The 13,443-nt window shown below is 50.1% G+C and overlaps 1 protein-coding gene and 1 long non-coding RNA gene across 2 annotated transcripts in view; both read right to left on the reverse strand.

The window, feature by feature from the left end:
* The window catches only part of ACIN1 (apoptotic chromatin condensation inducer 1), a 77,986-nt gene that overhangs the window by 19,642 nt on the left and 44,901 nt on the right, over positions 1–13,443 (reverse strand). The window contains exons 6-8 of the mRNA XM_081968870.1: positions 12,331–12,555; positions 12,077–12,183; positions 7,226–7,358 (exon numbers count right to left, since the gene is read on the reverse strand). Of these exons, the coding sequence (XP_081824996.1) occupies positions 7,226–7,358; positions 12,077–12,183; positions 12,331–12,555 (465 nt within the window). The remainder of the gene's footprint in view (positions 1–7,225; positions 7,359–12,076; positions 12,184–12,330; positions 12,556–13,443) is intronic.
* LOC309400420 lies at positions 8–3,702 on the reverse strand. The gene is made up of 2 exons (XR_014176652.1): positions 1,483–3,702; positions 8–1,267 (listed from the first exon to the last, which is right to left on the reverse strand). It is a non-coding gene; the product is annotated as an uncharacterized lncRNA (long non-coding RNA).

Genomic DNA, 13,443 nt, shown 5'->3' on the forward strand with positions numbered 1-13,443 from the left:
TTAAAAAAAAAGCAAGCTGTGAAATTGTGTGAATGCATCCAAGGCAGCGCCTGTTATTATCTCGGCTTGCAGATTCATGGGAATGAGTTTACCCAAAATGTAAATCTTGCAGGATATAATACAGGCTTCATGCTAGACAACTGAGATCCATTTCACGCTGAAGAAATTAAATGATGAATGCATCTTAAATAGGAAACTATCTTTAGATAAGATTTTTTTTTTTTACTCCAAAAGCATTTTATTAAATTTGATTTTAAAAAATCTGATTTCAATTAAAAAATCCGATTTCAAACAAAAAAATAATAGTCCATTTAAAAAAAACATTTTAAATCGATTTTTATCCACCCTGAGGGAATCACTGGAGTGGTTTAACTTACTAACACGGTTATGGTGAATCTGCTTTCTCATTGCACACCAGAACTACTAGACAAAAGGAGGGTTTTCCCCCCGAACACCATCACTCTGCTAAACAACTAATCCTCACAACGCTGTCAAATTATCTACTTGACTGTATTACTATTCTTCTTCTCTTCCTTCCTAGTACCTATCTCTTTCCACTTACGGCTATATCCATGTTGCTTGTATCTTTAAAATTTATATTGTTTCATTTGTTCCCTAGTCTAATTTGATTGCTTCTTAGTAACCTATGACTATCACTAAGTGTTGTATCTTATGATTCTTGATGAATGTATTCTATTTTATTTTTCTTTATGCACACTGAGAGCATATGCGCCAAAGACAAACTCCTTGTGCGTCCAATCACACTTGGCCAATAAAAAATTCTATTCTATTCTTATTCTACTTCTGTTCCATTCTCTTCTTCTTCTACTTCTATTCTATTCCATTCTAATTCTACTTCTATTCTACTCTATTCTTATTCTACTTATATTTTATTCTAGTCTTATTCTACTATTCTATTCTATTCTTCTACTTCTGTTCTATTCTATTCTATTCTTATTCTACTTCTGTTCTATTCTATTCATAGTCTGTTCTATTTTATCCTATCCTATCCTATTCTCACCAAAAACAAATTCCTTGTTTGTCCAATCACACCTGGCCAATAAAGAATTCTATATTCTATTCTATGCTATTCTTATTCTACTTCTGTTCCATTCTATTCTTATTCTACTTTTATTCTATTCTATTCCATTCTAATTCTATTCCTATTCTATTCCTATTCTACTTTATTCTTATTCTACTTATATTCTATTCTAGTCTTATTCTACTATTCTATTCTATTCCTATTCTATGCTATTCTTATTCTATTCTGATTCAACTTCTGTTCTATTTTATCCTATCCTATTCTCACCAAAAACAAATTCCTTGTGTGTCCAATCACACCTGGCCAATAAAGAATTCTATATTCTATTCTATGCTATGCTATTCTTATTCTACTTCTGTTCCATTCCATTCTAATTCTACTTCTATTCCTATTCTACTCTATTCTTATTCTACTTATATTTTATTCTAGTCTTATTCTACTATTCTTATTCTATTCTGATTCTACTTCTGTTCTATTCTATTCATATTGTGTTCTATTTTATCCTATCCTATCCTGTCCTATTCTCACCAAAAACAAATTCCTTGTGTGTCCAGTCACACCTGGCCAATAAAGAATTCTATATTCTATTCTACGCTATGCTATTCTTATTCTACTTCTGTTCCATTCTCTTCTTATTCTACTTTTATTCTATTCTATTCCATTCTAATTCTACTTCTATTCCTATTCTACTTCTATTCTACTTTATTCTTATTCTACTTATATTTTATTCTAGTCTTATTCTACTATTCTATTCTATTCTTCTTCTACTTCTGTTCTATTCTATTCCTATTCTATTCTATGCTATTCTGATTCTACTTCTGTTCTATTCTATTCATATTCTGTTCTATTTTATCCTATCCTATCCTGTCCTATTCTCACCAAAAACAAATTCCTTGTGTGTCCAATCACACCTGGCCAATAAAGAATTCTATATTCTATTCTATGCTATGCTATTCTTATTCTACTTCTATTCCATTCCATTCTAATTCTACTTCTATTCCTATTCTACTCTATTCTTATTCTACTTATATTTTATTCTAGTCTTATTCTACTATTCTTATTCTATTCTGATTCTACTTCTGTTCCATTCCATTCATATTCTGTTCTATTTTATCCTATCCTATCCTGTCCTATTCTCACCAAAAACAAATTCCTGGTGAGTCCAATCACACCTGGCCAATAAAGAATTCTATATTCTATTCCATTCCAGAAGGTCACAAAGAGGGGATCACGTGACCTTGGGAACGCAGCAACGGTCATAAATATGAAGCAGTTGCCAAGCACTTGGATTTTGAGTCCCATGATGGCAGGGGTGCTGTCGAGGTCGTAACTGTGAAAAAACAGTCGCGAGGCACTTTTCCCCATGCCGTCGTAACTTGGAACGGTCCTTAAATGAACAGACTGATCGGGTTACCTAGTTTTGGCTTGTTCTGACCGAGGCTTCCCGAGAGCAGGAAGCAAACTCCTGGTCCCGACAAAACCCCCTTTTATTAATTGGCTGCGAATTCTGCTCCTTCACACCCAGCGAAGTCTTTCCAGGGAGGATTTACGGTCACAGACCTTATCTGGCGTAGAGAGCGGCCAGGCTGGTGCAAAACTTGGCAAGGAGTCTCGGAGAGTCCCGAACCAATGAAGGGAACTAATGGCCTCCTGCAAACTCCACTCCCCTGGCGCTCCCTCTTTTCTTTCCTCTGGGAGGGGCCGTTCATCGTCCACCTGTGGCCTTACTCCCCAAGTTGACCCCTGTTCTATAGCTCTTCCCTTCTGGTCTGGCCGCTCTGCGCATGCGCACCCTGGGAACAGGCTCCAGCTGTTCTTCTGCCTCACTGATGTCTGACTCCGAAGGCAGCTGATAACTGGCATACGGCACTGGAACCCCACTCTGCCTCTGAGGACACAGAGCCTTCCTGAGAGCCTTCCCCAGACCCCAGGACTGGCCCAGGTTCCTCCCCAACTTCCTCCTTGTCCGAATCTGCTGGCACCTCTACTGGAGGGCCACAACATGGGTAATGAAACGTTTGCAAGAAAGCAAAATTTGATTCGTTGTCCGTGTGGCTTTTCAGTTGTCTACGCCTCCTGCGACCTAATTTGGGGTTGTCACAACAGCCAATGAGACCCAGACCTTTCTCTAAAATTGTGTTTTGTTTGTTCCAAGTTTTGCGGCTCTTCTCCCTTTTAATTTAAGACAGCCCCGCTCTCCCCCACCCCACCCCGAGCAGCCGGTTGGACTAGAAGACCTCTTAAGGTCCCTTCCGACTCCGTTATTCTCCACTTCATGGCTGAGCAGCGGGTGGCCCTGGAATGGGGGCAGGGGAATGGAAAACCAGGCGCCACCCAACGTCAAGAAAGGGGGTTACTTTGAGCAAGGATTTGGGGAGGGGGAAGGAAACACACCTCCTAAGCTTAATGCCCAAAGACTCCCCATCATTTTAAGAAACGAAGAAAGCTGAGAGGGGGGACGACCCCCCTCCGTTTTAAACCGTCATGGGACCCATCCACCCGCCCCCGCCCCACCCCTCCAATTCTCCCTTTCTCTCTTCTTTTTAATTTCTCTATTTAAATTAAGAACACGAAAGAAAACAAGCCAAAAAAAAACCAAAACTTTAGAAAAGAAAAGAAAAAAAGAAAGAAAGAAAATTAGGACAAGCGCTCCAGGTACCCTCTCACACCTGGGGCAGGGTCTTCGGTTCAGCCAATCACACCTCAGTGTGTGTGCGCTGTATCTAGGCAACGGCTGGTCCAATCGGAACGAGCCCTCCCTGGCCTGAAAGGTACGTGCTTGGTTGGGCTGGGTGACAAGAGAGGTGCTGATTGGTTGGCCGGTACAGGTAGGTAGGTAGGAACCTAGCGCTCGATTGGCTGGTGGTTCGGAAGTCAAAGTGTCCCGGAAGAGAGAGGGCGAGACAGAAGTCGCCTCCCCCCCCCGACACGAGTGCGGAAGGAGGGGGGGGAGCCATCAGGAGGGTTCAAGGCAGTGTCAGTTCTCAGCAGGCAGACCATTGGGACAGCCGGACGTGGCACTGTCCCGTTTCGTGGCGGGGACTCTTGTTTTTTAAGTGGAAAGTGTCCGTGAGAACCAAAATTCACAAATTGGGGCAGACATCCCGACGAAAAACCGTTGAACTGGAATCGAAAGTTCTTTTTTTGGTTTTTTTTTGGGGGGTGGGGGGAAGAAATAACATAGCGCCTGGATGTCCTCGATGGGGAAAAAAACCTGCGGCGTCTGTGGGACGCTCCGCGCACCAAGTCCTCTGAGGCGACCCTCGGCGCCCTGCCCAATGAAGAAGGCCACCAACCGGTCCTTCACAGCGCTGGTGGAGACTGTAGGTTTGCAGGAGCGATTTTCGCAAAACGGGTCGATGTCCTCGGCATATCCGCAGCGTTACGGAGGACCAAGGAGTTTCTCCCCAAATTCTGGAGCCCGGTCTCAGGATCGGCGGATGGAAAGTCGATCAGGCATCAAACCGATTCCTAAGGATTTAGAGATCAGCGATCGACAGAACGGGACTTCTCCATTAGCGGATGGAAGAAAGTCACTCGGGTGCCAAAACCGCCCCCAAAGAGGCAGGGGACGCTGGCGGGATTGTAAGAGCGGCGGGATCGGAAGAATTTGGAGAGCTCGGGGTGGGAATTCGTCACGCGTCAACGGAAGCCTTCCTCGGGACGGTGAAGAGGTGGCTTCCAACGTTCCCCGGCGAGGTGACGGTACAGGTTGGCGCGTTGCGAGGTCTTTTTGGACACCTCGTTTCCGAAGGCCGGCCGAGTTTTGACCAGATGGCCTTCTGAGATTGGCAGCTTTCGCAGATGGTGGAGATGTGAACCAGGAAGCAGGTTTGAAGTGCACACCATCAAGTTTTCGGACCCGCAAAGAAAGACTCACGGAGCAGGTGGGACTCCGAGAGGCACGTTTCCCTGCGCGGCGACGGACGTCGAGTGGACTTTCCCGACGAACGAAGGCAGAAAACAGTTCCAAGGAAGGCCATCTTCAAAATTGCTCTTTTTTTGTGTGTGTGTTTGTTTTCTTCCCCGTCCACCTTCAGGGAGGCCTGGCTCGCGGCCTGCTCAAACGTGTCCACGCTCTCTCTCTCTCCGGTTCGCTCTCTCTCTCTCTCTCTCACTCTCTCTCTCTCTTTCGCATTCCCAGTAGATTGATGCCTCTTTAAAACGGGGATCAGAACAAACGAGTCCAGAGGAGAACGTCAACGGGGGGAGGGGGGGAGAGGGAGGAGATTGTGCGGGGAAGCTATCTTTTAAGGGGGAGGGGAGAAGCAAGGCCTGTTCCCCCCCCACCCCACCCCTCTTCCTCAGCAGCACGGAAAAGCCAGCATCGGAGTTGTGAGTGGAAATATATACGTGCGGGCGCACAAATGTATTCAATCCCCATCCCATAGACCTCCCGGCCCACCCCTCTCCTATCACAGAAACCCACTGGCCCCTGTCTTTACACAACACAGGGGGAAAAAGAGGCCAAAATATATCAGCGATGGCCGAAGGGTAAACCAAATCTTTGCAATGGATCTAAGTTTAGTAAACAACCATCACCACACACATAAAAAAAATGAAGCATGCCAAAATGTGCTTGAGAGTAGGAATCCTGGTTAAGGGACCGGGTTGGAGGGCTTAGTGGGGGCATGTATTCACTGCTTTGAAAAAAGCATATATATATATATGTTTGTATTTGTGCTGATAAAATAAAGGGAGACTAGTATAGATCCATTCCGAGCTATTTAGCTCTCATCAGCTAGCCATACCTGATGAGAGCTAAATAGCTCGAAATGGATCTATACTAGTCTCCCTTTATTTTATCAGCACAAATACAAACACAAATATAAAAAGGCAACATTAAAAATAAAAATATGGGTTTCTGCCTGGATGGTTTTCTGTGATGAGCCGAAAGGACAGAAAGAGGGAGGAGTGAGCTCCCTCTCATATTTGGTCATACCAGGGGTTGTAACACAAAAACATATATGTATGTATGTATGTATGTATGTATGTACGTATGTATATGTATAAACACATATACACACATACATACATACATACATACATACATATATATATATGAGTTGCATTTGTGCTGATAAATAAATAAAGGGAGACTAGTATAGATCTATTGCAAGCTATTTAGCTCTCATCAGCTAGCCATACCCTTACTGGGATTTGAACCTGGGCTGTATTACATATTAGGCAGATGTATTAGCCACTAAGCCACAGGCTCTCCTCCTTATATATATATAATATATATAATATATATATATACACCAAACACCTCTGGGATTCGGACGTCTTCCATGTCAATATTGCAACATTTTCTTTTATTGGGTATAATTTGGCCCTAAATTGGGACATTGGTGCAAGTACTTTGCTAGCCAAGGAAAAATTTAAAAAGGCAAGAAAGTGATATTTTTCTCTCTGCTAGCCATCGGTGCAGTGTTTGTCAACGGTGGGCACTTCAAAGCGCGTGGACTTCAACTCCCAGAATTCCCCAGCAGGCATTGCTTTAAAACAAGGATGGATTTCGACTCCCAGAATTCTCCGGCTCAGCTCGCTTTAAGGTGAGTGGACTTCGACTCCCAGAATTCCTCAGCTGGCATCGCTTTAAAGATGGATGGATTTCCCCTTGCTGGCTTGGGGGAATTCTGGGAGTTCGAAGTCCACTCAACTTTCAAACAAGCCGGCCCGGAGAATTCTGGGAGTTGAAGTCCGCACGCCTTAAAAGCAACCACGGTTGAAAAACACAACTTCTTTGTCGTTTCTCAGCCTGATAGGCCGAACATATTTTCCAACTGCAGTGGTTTATGATGTAAAAGTGGAAATTTTTAGGAAGCAGAATTGTACACTCTGATGGCAAAAAAAAAAAAAAAAGGGGGGGGAATTGTGGTGCACCCACATTCCCCTGCCTTCCAAGATCTCCTTGCACAAAAGATGAGGTGTCACATCAGAAGTCCCTAGTGCAAAGATTTTGCTGGGGGGGGGGGCTGCTTAGATCTCACTAGACATTTTGAAACACACACGCTCCCCCCTGGGCCTTTCCTCTCTTCCCATCGCACCCCCCCCCCCCCGCCCTTCCAGGGTAGTGCTGAATGGCCCTTCATCTGCCCCAAGAAAGCCCCCATCCTGCCCAGCTGCTCGTCTGGATGCCCCCTACGCTCCCCGCCGAAGGGCGCCTTCCCGACACGCTACCTCTTTCTTCTCCTCGTCTTCGGGGCCTGGGGGGTCTGCGGAGGAGGGCTGATCCTCGGGGCCACCGGGCTCCAGGGCCTCGTTCTCCGGCTGGGGCTCCGTCAGCTCCATCGGCATGGTCTGCTTCTCCTCGCTGCGTGGAAAAAAGAGGGAGAGGCGATCATTGGGGCAGGGGGAACTGGGGGTCGCCTCAAAAAAGGGGGTCTCTGCCCCATAGAGCAAGGCCACCGTCCCGAGAAAGCTCTGCCCCATAGCAGCGCCGGCTTCCCCTTCGTTTCGCCTTCCTGCCCGGCTACACGCTGCGGCCTTCCCTTCCTTCTCCTCCACTGCAGCCCATCTAAAGGTGACTTCTCCGTCCCCGAGCATCCTTGGAGTACGGTTCCCCCCCCCCCAATTTCAGAGTAACACACACACAAGAGAAAGGCCTTTCTTTCCCAGGTCTGAAGGGCCGTCTTGCAAGTCCAAACAAGGGGAGGAATTAGAATCTGAAAGGGGGGGGGGGGACAAGCACATGGGCTGGACCCCCAAATAGTCTAGACCCTTCCCCCCCCACACAAACCACCCACCAGAACTTCCTTTCATGTCGCATATTCCATCCCCCCGTTCAATTACACCCCAGCCTTCCCATCTCACAGCCCGCCCCCCCCTCCATTGCCAGTCCTATGGGGTCCAGGCTGCCACGTTCTCCACTCCCCCCCCCCCCCCCCACTGTTGCTCGGTGGCCAGGGAGGGCCAGGAGCAGAAAAGCAGCAGCAGCCAGAGAGGCAGAAAAGAGAGAAGGGCGAGCAGCAAAGGCAGGCAGACACACGTGCGGGATGGAAAAGAGGGAGCGAGGACGGGAGGGGGAAGGAGGAGAAGAAGGAAAAATATCTCTGCAGAGAAAAGGGCAGGCGGTGGGGGGGAAAAAAGGGGGGGAAGAGAAGGATGGGTGGCAGAGCCCTGGAGGGGGGGAGGGAGGAAGAGAAGAATCCACCAGAGGAAGCAGCTGGAAGGCAGGCAGAGGCCAGGACTCCTGGGGGGGGAGGGGGATTAGCGATTGATTAGATAGATAGATAGATAGATAGATAGATAGATAGATAGATAGATAATTTGGGGAAGGGAGAGAGATAGAGATGGGGGAAGGGAGTAGGGCAGAGGAGAAAGCAGCTGGAAGGCCAGCAGAGGAAAGGACTGGGGGGGGGGGGGGAGATAGAGATTGATTAGATAGATAGATAGATAGATAGTTAGATAGATAGACAGACAGACAGACAGACGGATAGATAGATAATTTGGGGAAGGGAGAGAGATAGAGATGGGGCAAGGGAGTGGGGCAGAGGAGAAAGCAGCTGGAAGGCCGCAAGAGGAAAGGACTGGGGGGGGGGGGAGAAAGAGAGATGGTGAGAAGGAAGAAGGGAAGCCGAGGCAGGCAGAGGCCGGGACTCCTTGGAGGGGCGGGAGAGATATTGATTAGATGGATGGAGATAGATAGATAGATAGATAGATAGATAGATAGATGATAGATAGATAGAAGGAGAAAGATAAGAGAGATGGGGGAAGGGAGGGGGCCAGAGGAGAAAGCAGCTAGTAGGCAGGCAGAAGCTGGGACTCCTGGGGGGGGTGGGGGTGAAATAGAGATTGATTAGATAGATAGATGATAGATAGATAGATAGATAGATAGATAGATAGATAGACAGACAGACAGACAGACAGACAGGGAAAGGGAGAGAGATAGAGAGTTGGGGGAAGGGAGGAGGGGGCCAGAGGAGAAAGCAGCTGGCAGGCAGGCAGAAGGAGGGGAGAGATAGAGATTGATTAGATAGATAGATAGATAGATAGATAGATAGACAGACAGACAGACAGACAGGGAAAGGGAGAGAGATAGAGAGTTGGGGGAAGGGAGGAGGGGGCCAGAGGAGAAAGCAGCTGGCAGGCAGGCAGAAGGAGGGGAGAGATTGATTAGATAGATAGATAGATAGACAGACAGACAGACAGACATGAGATAGATGAGAGGAGACTAGATGGATATAGATAAATAAATGGGAGGGGATCGGAGGAGGAGGAAGCAGCTGGGAAACAGGCAGAGGTCCCCCCATGGGAGGGAGGGAGGGAAGCAAGGGGGAACCACCAGCCAAGCAAAGGTGGGGGGGTGGAGGGGAGAAACCCCCACCGCAGTGAAAGTGGGAACCTCCTGGGAAGAAGGGGGAGGGGGGCGTCCTGTCAAAGGGAAGGGCCGAGGCGCAGGGGAGGGGGCTGGAGGGAAGAGAGAGAGAGAAAATGGAGGGCAGGAGGAAGGAGGGGAGGGGGAGAACCCAGAAGGCGCCAGGCAGAGGGGGGGAAGGGGAGGGGGGAGGGGCGGCAGAAAGGAAGCGAATGAATGAATGAATGAATGGAGGAGGAAGAAGGGAGAATGGCGCAGGAGGAGGGAGGGAGGGAGGGAGGGGGATCGGGGGAGGGGAGGGCTGCGGAGGAGGCAGCCGAGGCCGGCCGGGGCCCTCCTCCCGGTCTCACCCTCCCTTGCTCTCGGAGAGCAGCATGGCCGAAGGCGGGGGAGTATCGGGATCGCCTTCCGGGGTGGGTGGCTGGGCGGGCGGGGGGCCCGCGGCGGCTCCGCCTCTCTTGCTCAGCAGTCCCGCGGGCGACGCAGCGGCGAAGACGGCGGCCCGGGAGGCGGCGGGAGCCCCGGCGCAAGAGCGGAGACGCGGACGGGCGGCGGGGCCATCTTGCCGGCGCCCGATTGCTTTTCCCGGCAGCCCCCGGGAGGAGGAGGAGGAGCGGGTGGGGGGGAGGAAGAGGAGGGGGGATAAAGGAGGGGGGAGGAGGAGAAGGGGGGAGGAAGGGGAGGGGGGAGGAAGGGGAGGGGGATAAAGGAGGGGGGGAGGAGGGGGGGATAAAGGAGGAGGAGGGGGGATAAAGGAGGGGGATAAAGGAGGAGGAGGAAGAGGAGGGGGATAAAGGAGGGGGGAGGAAGAGGAGGGGGGATAAAGGAGGGGGAGGAGGAAGAAGAGGGGGGTAGAGGAGGAAGAGGAGGGAAGGATAAAGGAGGAGGGAGGAGGAGGAAGAGAAGGGGGGGCTAAAGGCAGGGCAAAGCTGCAGGGGGGGCAGATGAATCCCCCTCCCCAATACGGGATATGGGGAGTGGGCACTGCAGGAGAGGTCCCCTTTAAAGGCCAGGCATTTAAACCCCCCTTCCTCAATCCAACCGGTCAAGCCCCCAAGGATTGCAGGATCCATCCATCCATCCGGTCAAGCGGGAAGTTTCCCTTCCTTCGAAGCTGCAGGGAGGTGTCCCTTTTAAAGCCCAGTTAAAGCCCAGATCGACAGGACCCCCCCCCCTGTCTTCCATTCCAGGTTTGCAAGAGCCCCCCCCCCCTTTCCCCAATCCAACCGGTCAAGCACACAGGAAGCTTCCCTTCCTTAGAAGCCTCAGATGTCACTTTTAAAGGACACCCAAACACACACTCCATCCATCCATCCATCCATCCTCCCTCCATCCTCCTTCCCTCCCTCCATCCTCCTTCCCTCCATCGTCCATCCATCCATCCATCCATCCAACATCTATTGATCTATCCATCCATCCTCCTTCCCTCCGTCTTCCATCCATTCATCCCCCCTCCTCCCTCCATCAGCCATGCATCCATCCAGCCTTGATCCATCCATCCCCTCCCTCCATTTTCCATCCACCCATTCACCCATCCTCCTTCCCTCCCTCCCTCCTCCATCCATCCTTCTTCCCTCCCTCCATCTTCCATCCATTCATCCCTCCTCCCTCCATCCTCGATCCATCCATCCCTCCTCGATCCATCCATCCCCTCCCTCCATTTTCCACCCATCCATTCACCCATCCACCCATCCTCCTTCCCTCCCTCCATCATCCATCCATCCATCCTCGATCCATCCATCCTTCTTCCGTCCTCCATCCCTCCTCCTTCCCTCCCTCCATCTTCCCTCCATCCATCCATCCTCCATCCATCCTTCTTCCCTCCTCCATCTATCCTCCTTCCCTTCCTCCATCTTCCATCCATTCATCCATCCATCCTCCCTCCCTCCTCCCTCCTCGATCCATCCATCCATCCTCCTTCCAGGACCCACCCTCTGCACAGGGCCCATCTGGGGCTGGGGGGGGGGGGGGGGGAAAGGATCCTCCCATTTTTGCAACCCTATGGTAAGGTAAAAGTTCCCCTCGCACACATGTGCTAGTTGTTCCTGACTCTAGGGGGCGATGCTCATCTCCGTTTCAAAGCCAAAGAGCCGGTGCTGTCCGAAGACGCCTCCGTGGTCATGTGGCCGGCGTGACTCAACGCCGAAGGCGCACAGAACGCTCTTCCTTTCCCGCCAAAGGTGGTTCCTGTTTTTTCTACTTGCATTTTTTATCTGCTTTCGAACTGCTAGGTTGACAGAAGCTGGGACAAGTCACGGGAGCTCCCTCCATTAGGCGGCGCTAGGGATTCGAACCGCCGAACTTTCTGATTGACAAGCTCGGAATCAGCCCCTGAGCCACCACCACCCCTATAGTATTCCAGATCTCCTCTGTTGGGATCCTCCTGGCTAGACACCTTAAAAAAAACAACAACGACCGAAACAGACTTCCTCCCAGTGGAACAGGCCACGGTCCGGTCAGTTTCTCAGCAATATCGGTTCTCGAACCTCCTTCTCTTTTCCTGCAGTCGTTCCTGCTTATGCTTTAGGAGAGATCGCCCCGCGCTTGACACGTTCCGGGCCACAAGAGAGCCCAGCGTTGTCTCCTTCGCTTTTTACGGGTGCCTTGCTACCTCCCCCCCCCCGTCCCAAATGGATCGGCCTTCCCACGTTGGGCCCGCCGCCAGTGGCGCACGAGCTACCCCGTCGTGGCTCAGTGCCCCCCCCGATACTCACGTTTTGCTGCGCGGCGGCTCGATCGGGCGCGGCGGCTCCGAGGCGAGACCCTCGACGTCTAGGACAGACCCCTCCGTCACATTTGGATTGAGGGACTCCGGCCTGCCCTGTGGGGGGGGGGGAGAGGAAGGGTGAATTTAGCAGGAAGGGGCCACAGGGCCCGCGGCCCCCCAAATTCTAAGCCGAAGCGGAGGAGCTGGGACACCCTCCGCCCCGAGGAGGAGACAACACCCCCCGCCGGAAACCCTGCGTACTCGGTCTGGAAATATGCTCTCGGCCTGCGTGCTGGGTACTGGTACTGGCGGTGGTTGTTGGGTCGGAGGAGGGGAGGGGGTCCTTCTCCCTTCTTCCCTGGGGCTGGATGGGATCTCTTGGTGCTGGGCTTTGGCGCTGGGGGGTGGGAAGCACGCCCCGGGTCGGGAGGGCTCTTTGGTGGGGGGGAAGCTGGTGCTGTCCCGGGAAGCTTCGCGGCTGCGGGACTACGGGGGGGGGGGGGGGGGAAAGAAAGACAAAAGAGACATTTTGGCACTTCTCGGTTCTCCCGAAAAGGCCGGGTGGGTTAAGGTGAAATATAGATCTTTTCTTTCTTTCTCTTTCTCTCTCCTTCTTCCTTTCTCTTTCTTTTTCTTTCTACTTTAATCCCTTTTCCTTCCTTCCTCCCCTTCATTGCCTGCCTTCCTTCCTCTCCCTTTCTTCCTCTTCTTTCTTTTTCTCTTTTCTTTTTCTTTCTCTCTCTTCCTTCTTCCTTCCTTCCTTTCTACTTTAATCCCTTTTTCTTCCTCCCTCCCTTCATTGCCTGCCTTTCTTCCTCCCTTCTTTCTTTTTCTTTCTTTCTTTCGCTCTTTCTTCTAAATTCCCTTTTCCTTCCATCCTCCCCTTCATTGCCTGCTGTCCTTCCTCTCCCTCCTTTCTTCCTTTTTTCTTTCCTTCTTTCATTAGCTCTCTCTTTTTCTACTAAGTTTCCTTCCATTCTCCCCTTCATTGCCTGCCTTCCTTCATTCCTCTCCCTTTCTTCCTCCTTTCTTTTCTTTCTTTCTTTCTTTCTTTCTTTCTTTCTTTCTTTCTTTAGCTCTTTTTCTACTAAATTTCCTCTTCCTTCCATCCTCCCCTTCATTGCCTGCCGGCCTTCCTCTCCCTCCTTTCTTCCTCCTCCTCTTTCTTTTTTCTTTCTTTCTTTCCTTAGCTCTCTCTTTTTCTATTAAATTCCCTTTTCCTTCCATCCTCCCCTTCATTGCCTGCCGGCCTTCCTCTCCCTCCTTTCTTCCTTTTTTCTTTCCTTCTTTCATTAGCTCTCTCTTTTTCTACTAAGTTTCCTTCCATTCTCCCCTTCATTGCCTGCCTGCCTTCATTCCTCTCCCTTTCTTCCT

Source organism: Natrix helvetica, assembly GCF_964273705.1.
Source record: "Natrix helvetica genome assembly, chromosome: W".
In the NCBI taxonomy this organism is placed as follows: Eukaryota; Metazoa; Chordata; class Lepidosauria; order Squamata; family Natricidae; genus Natrix; species Natrix helvetica.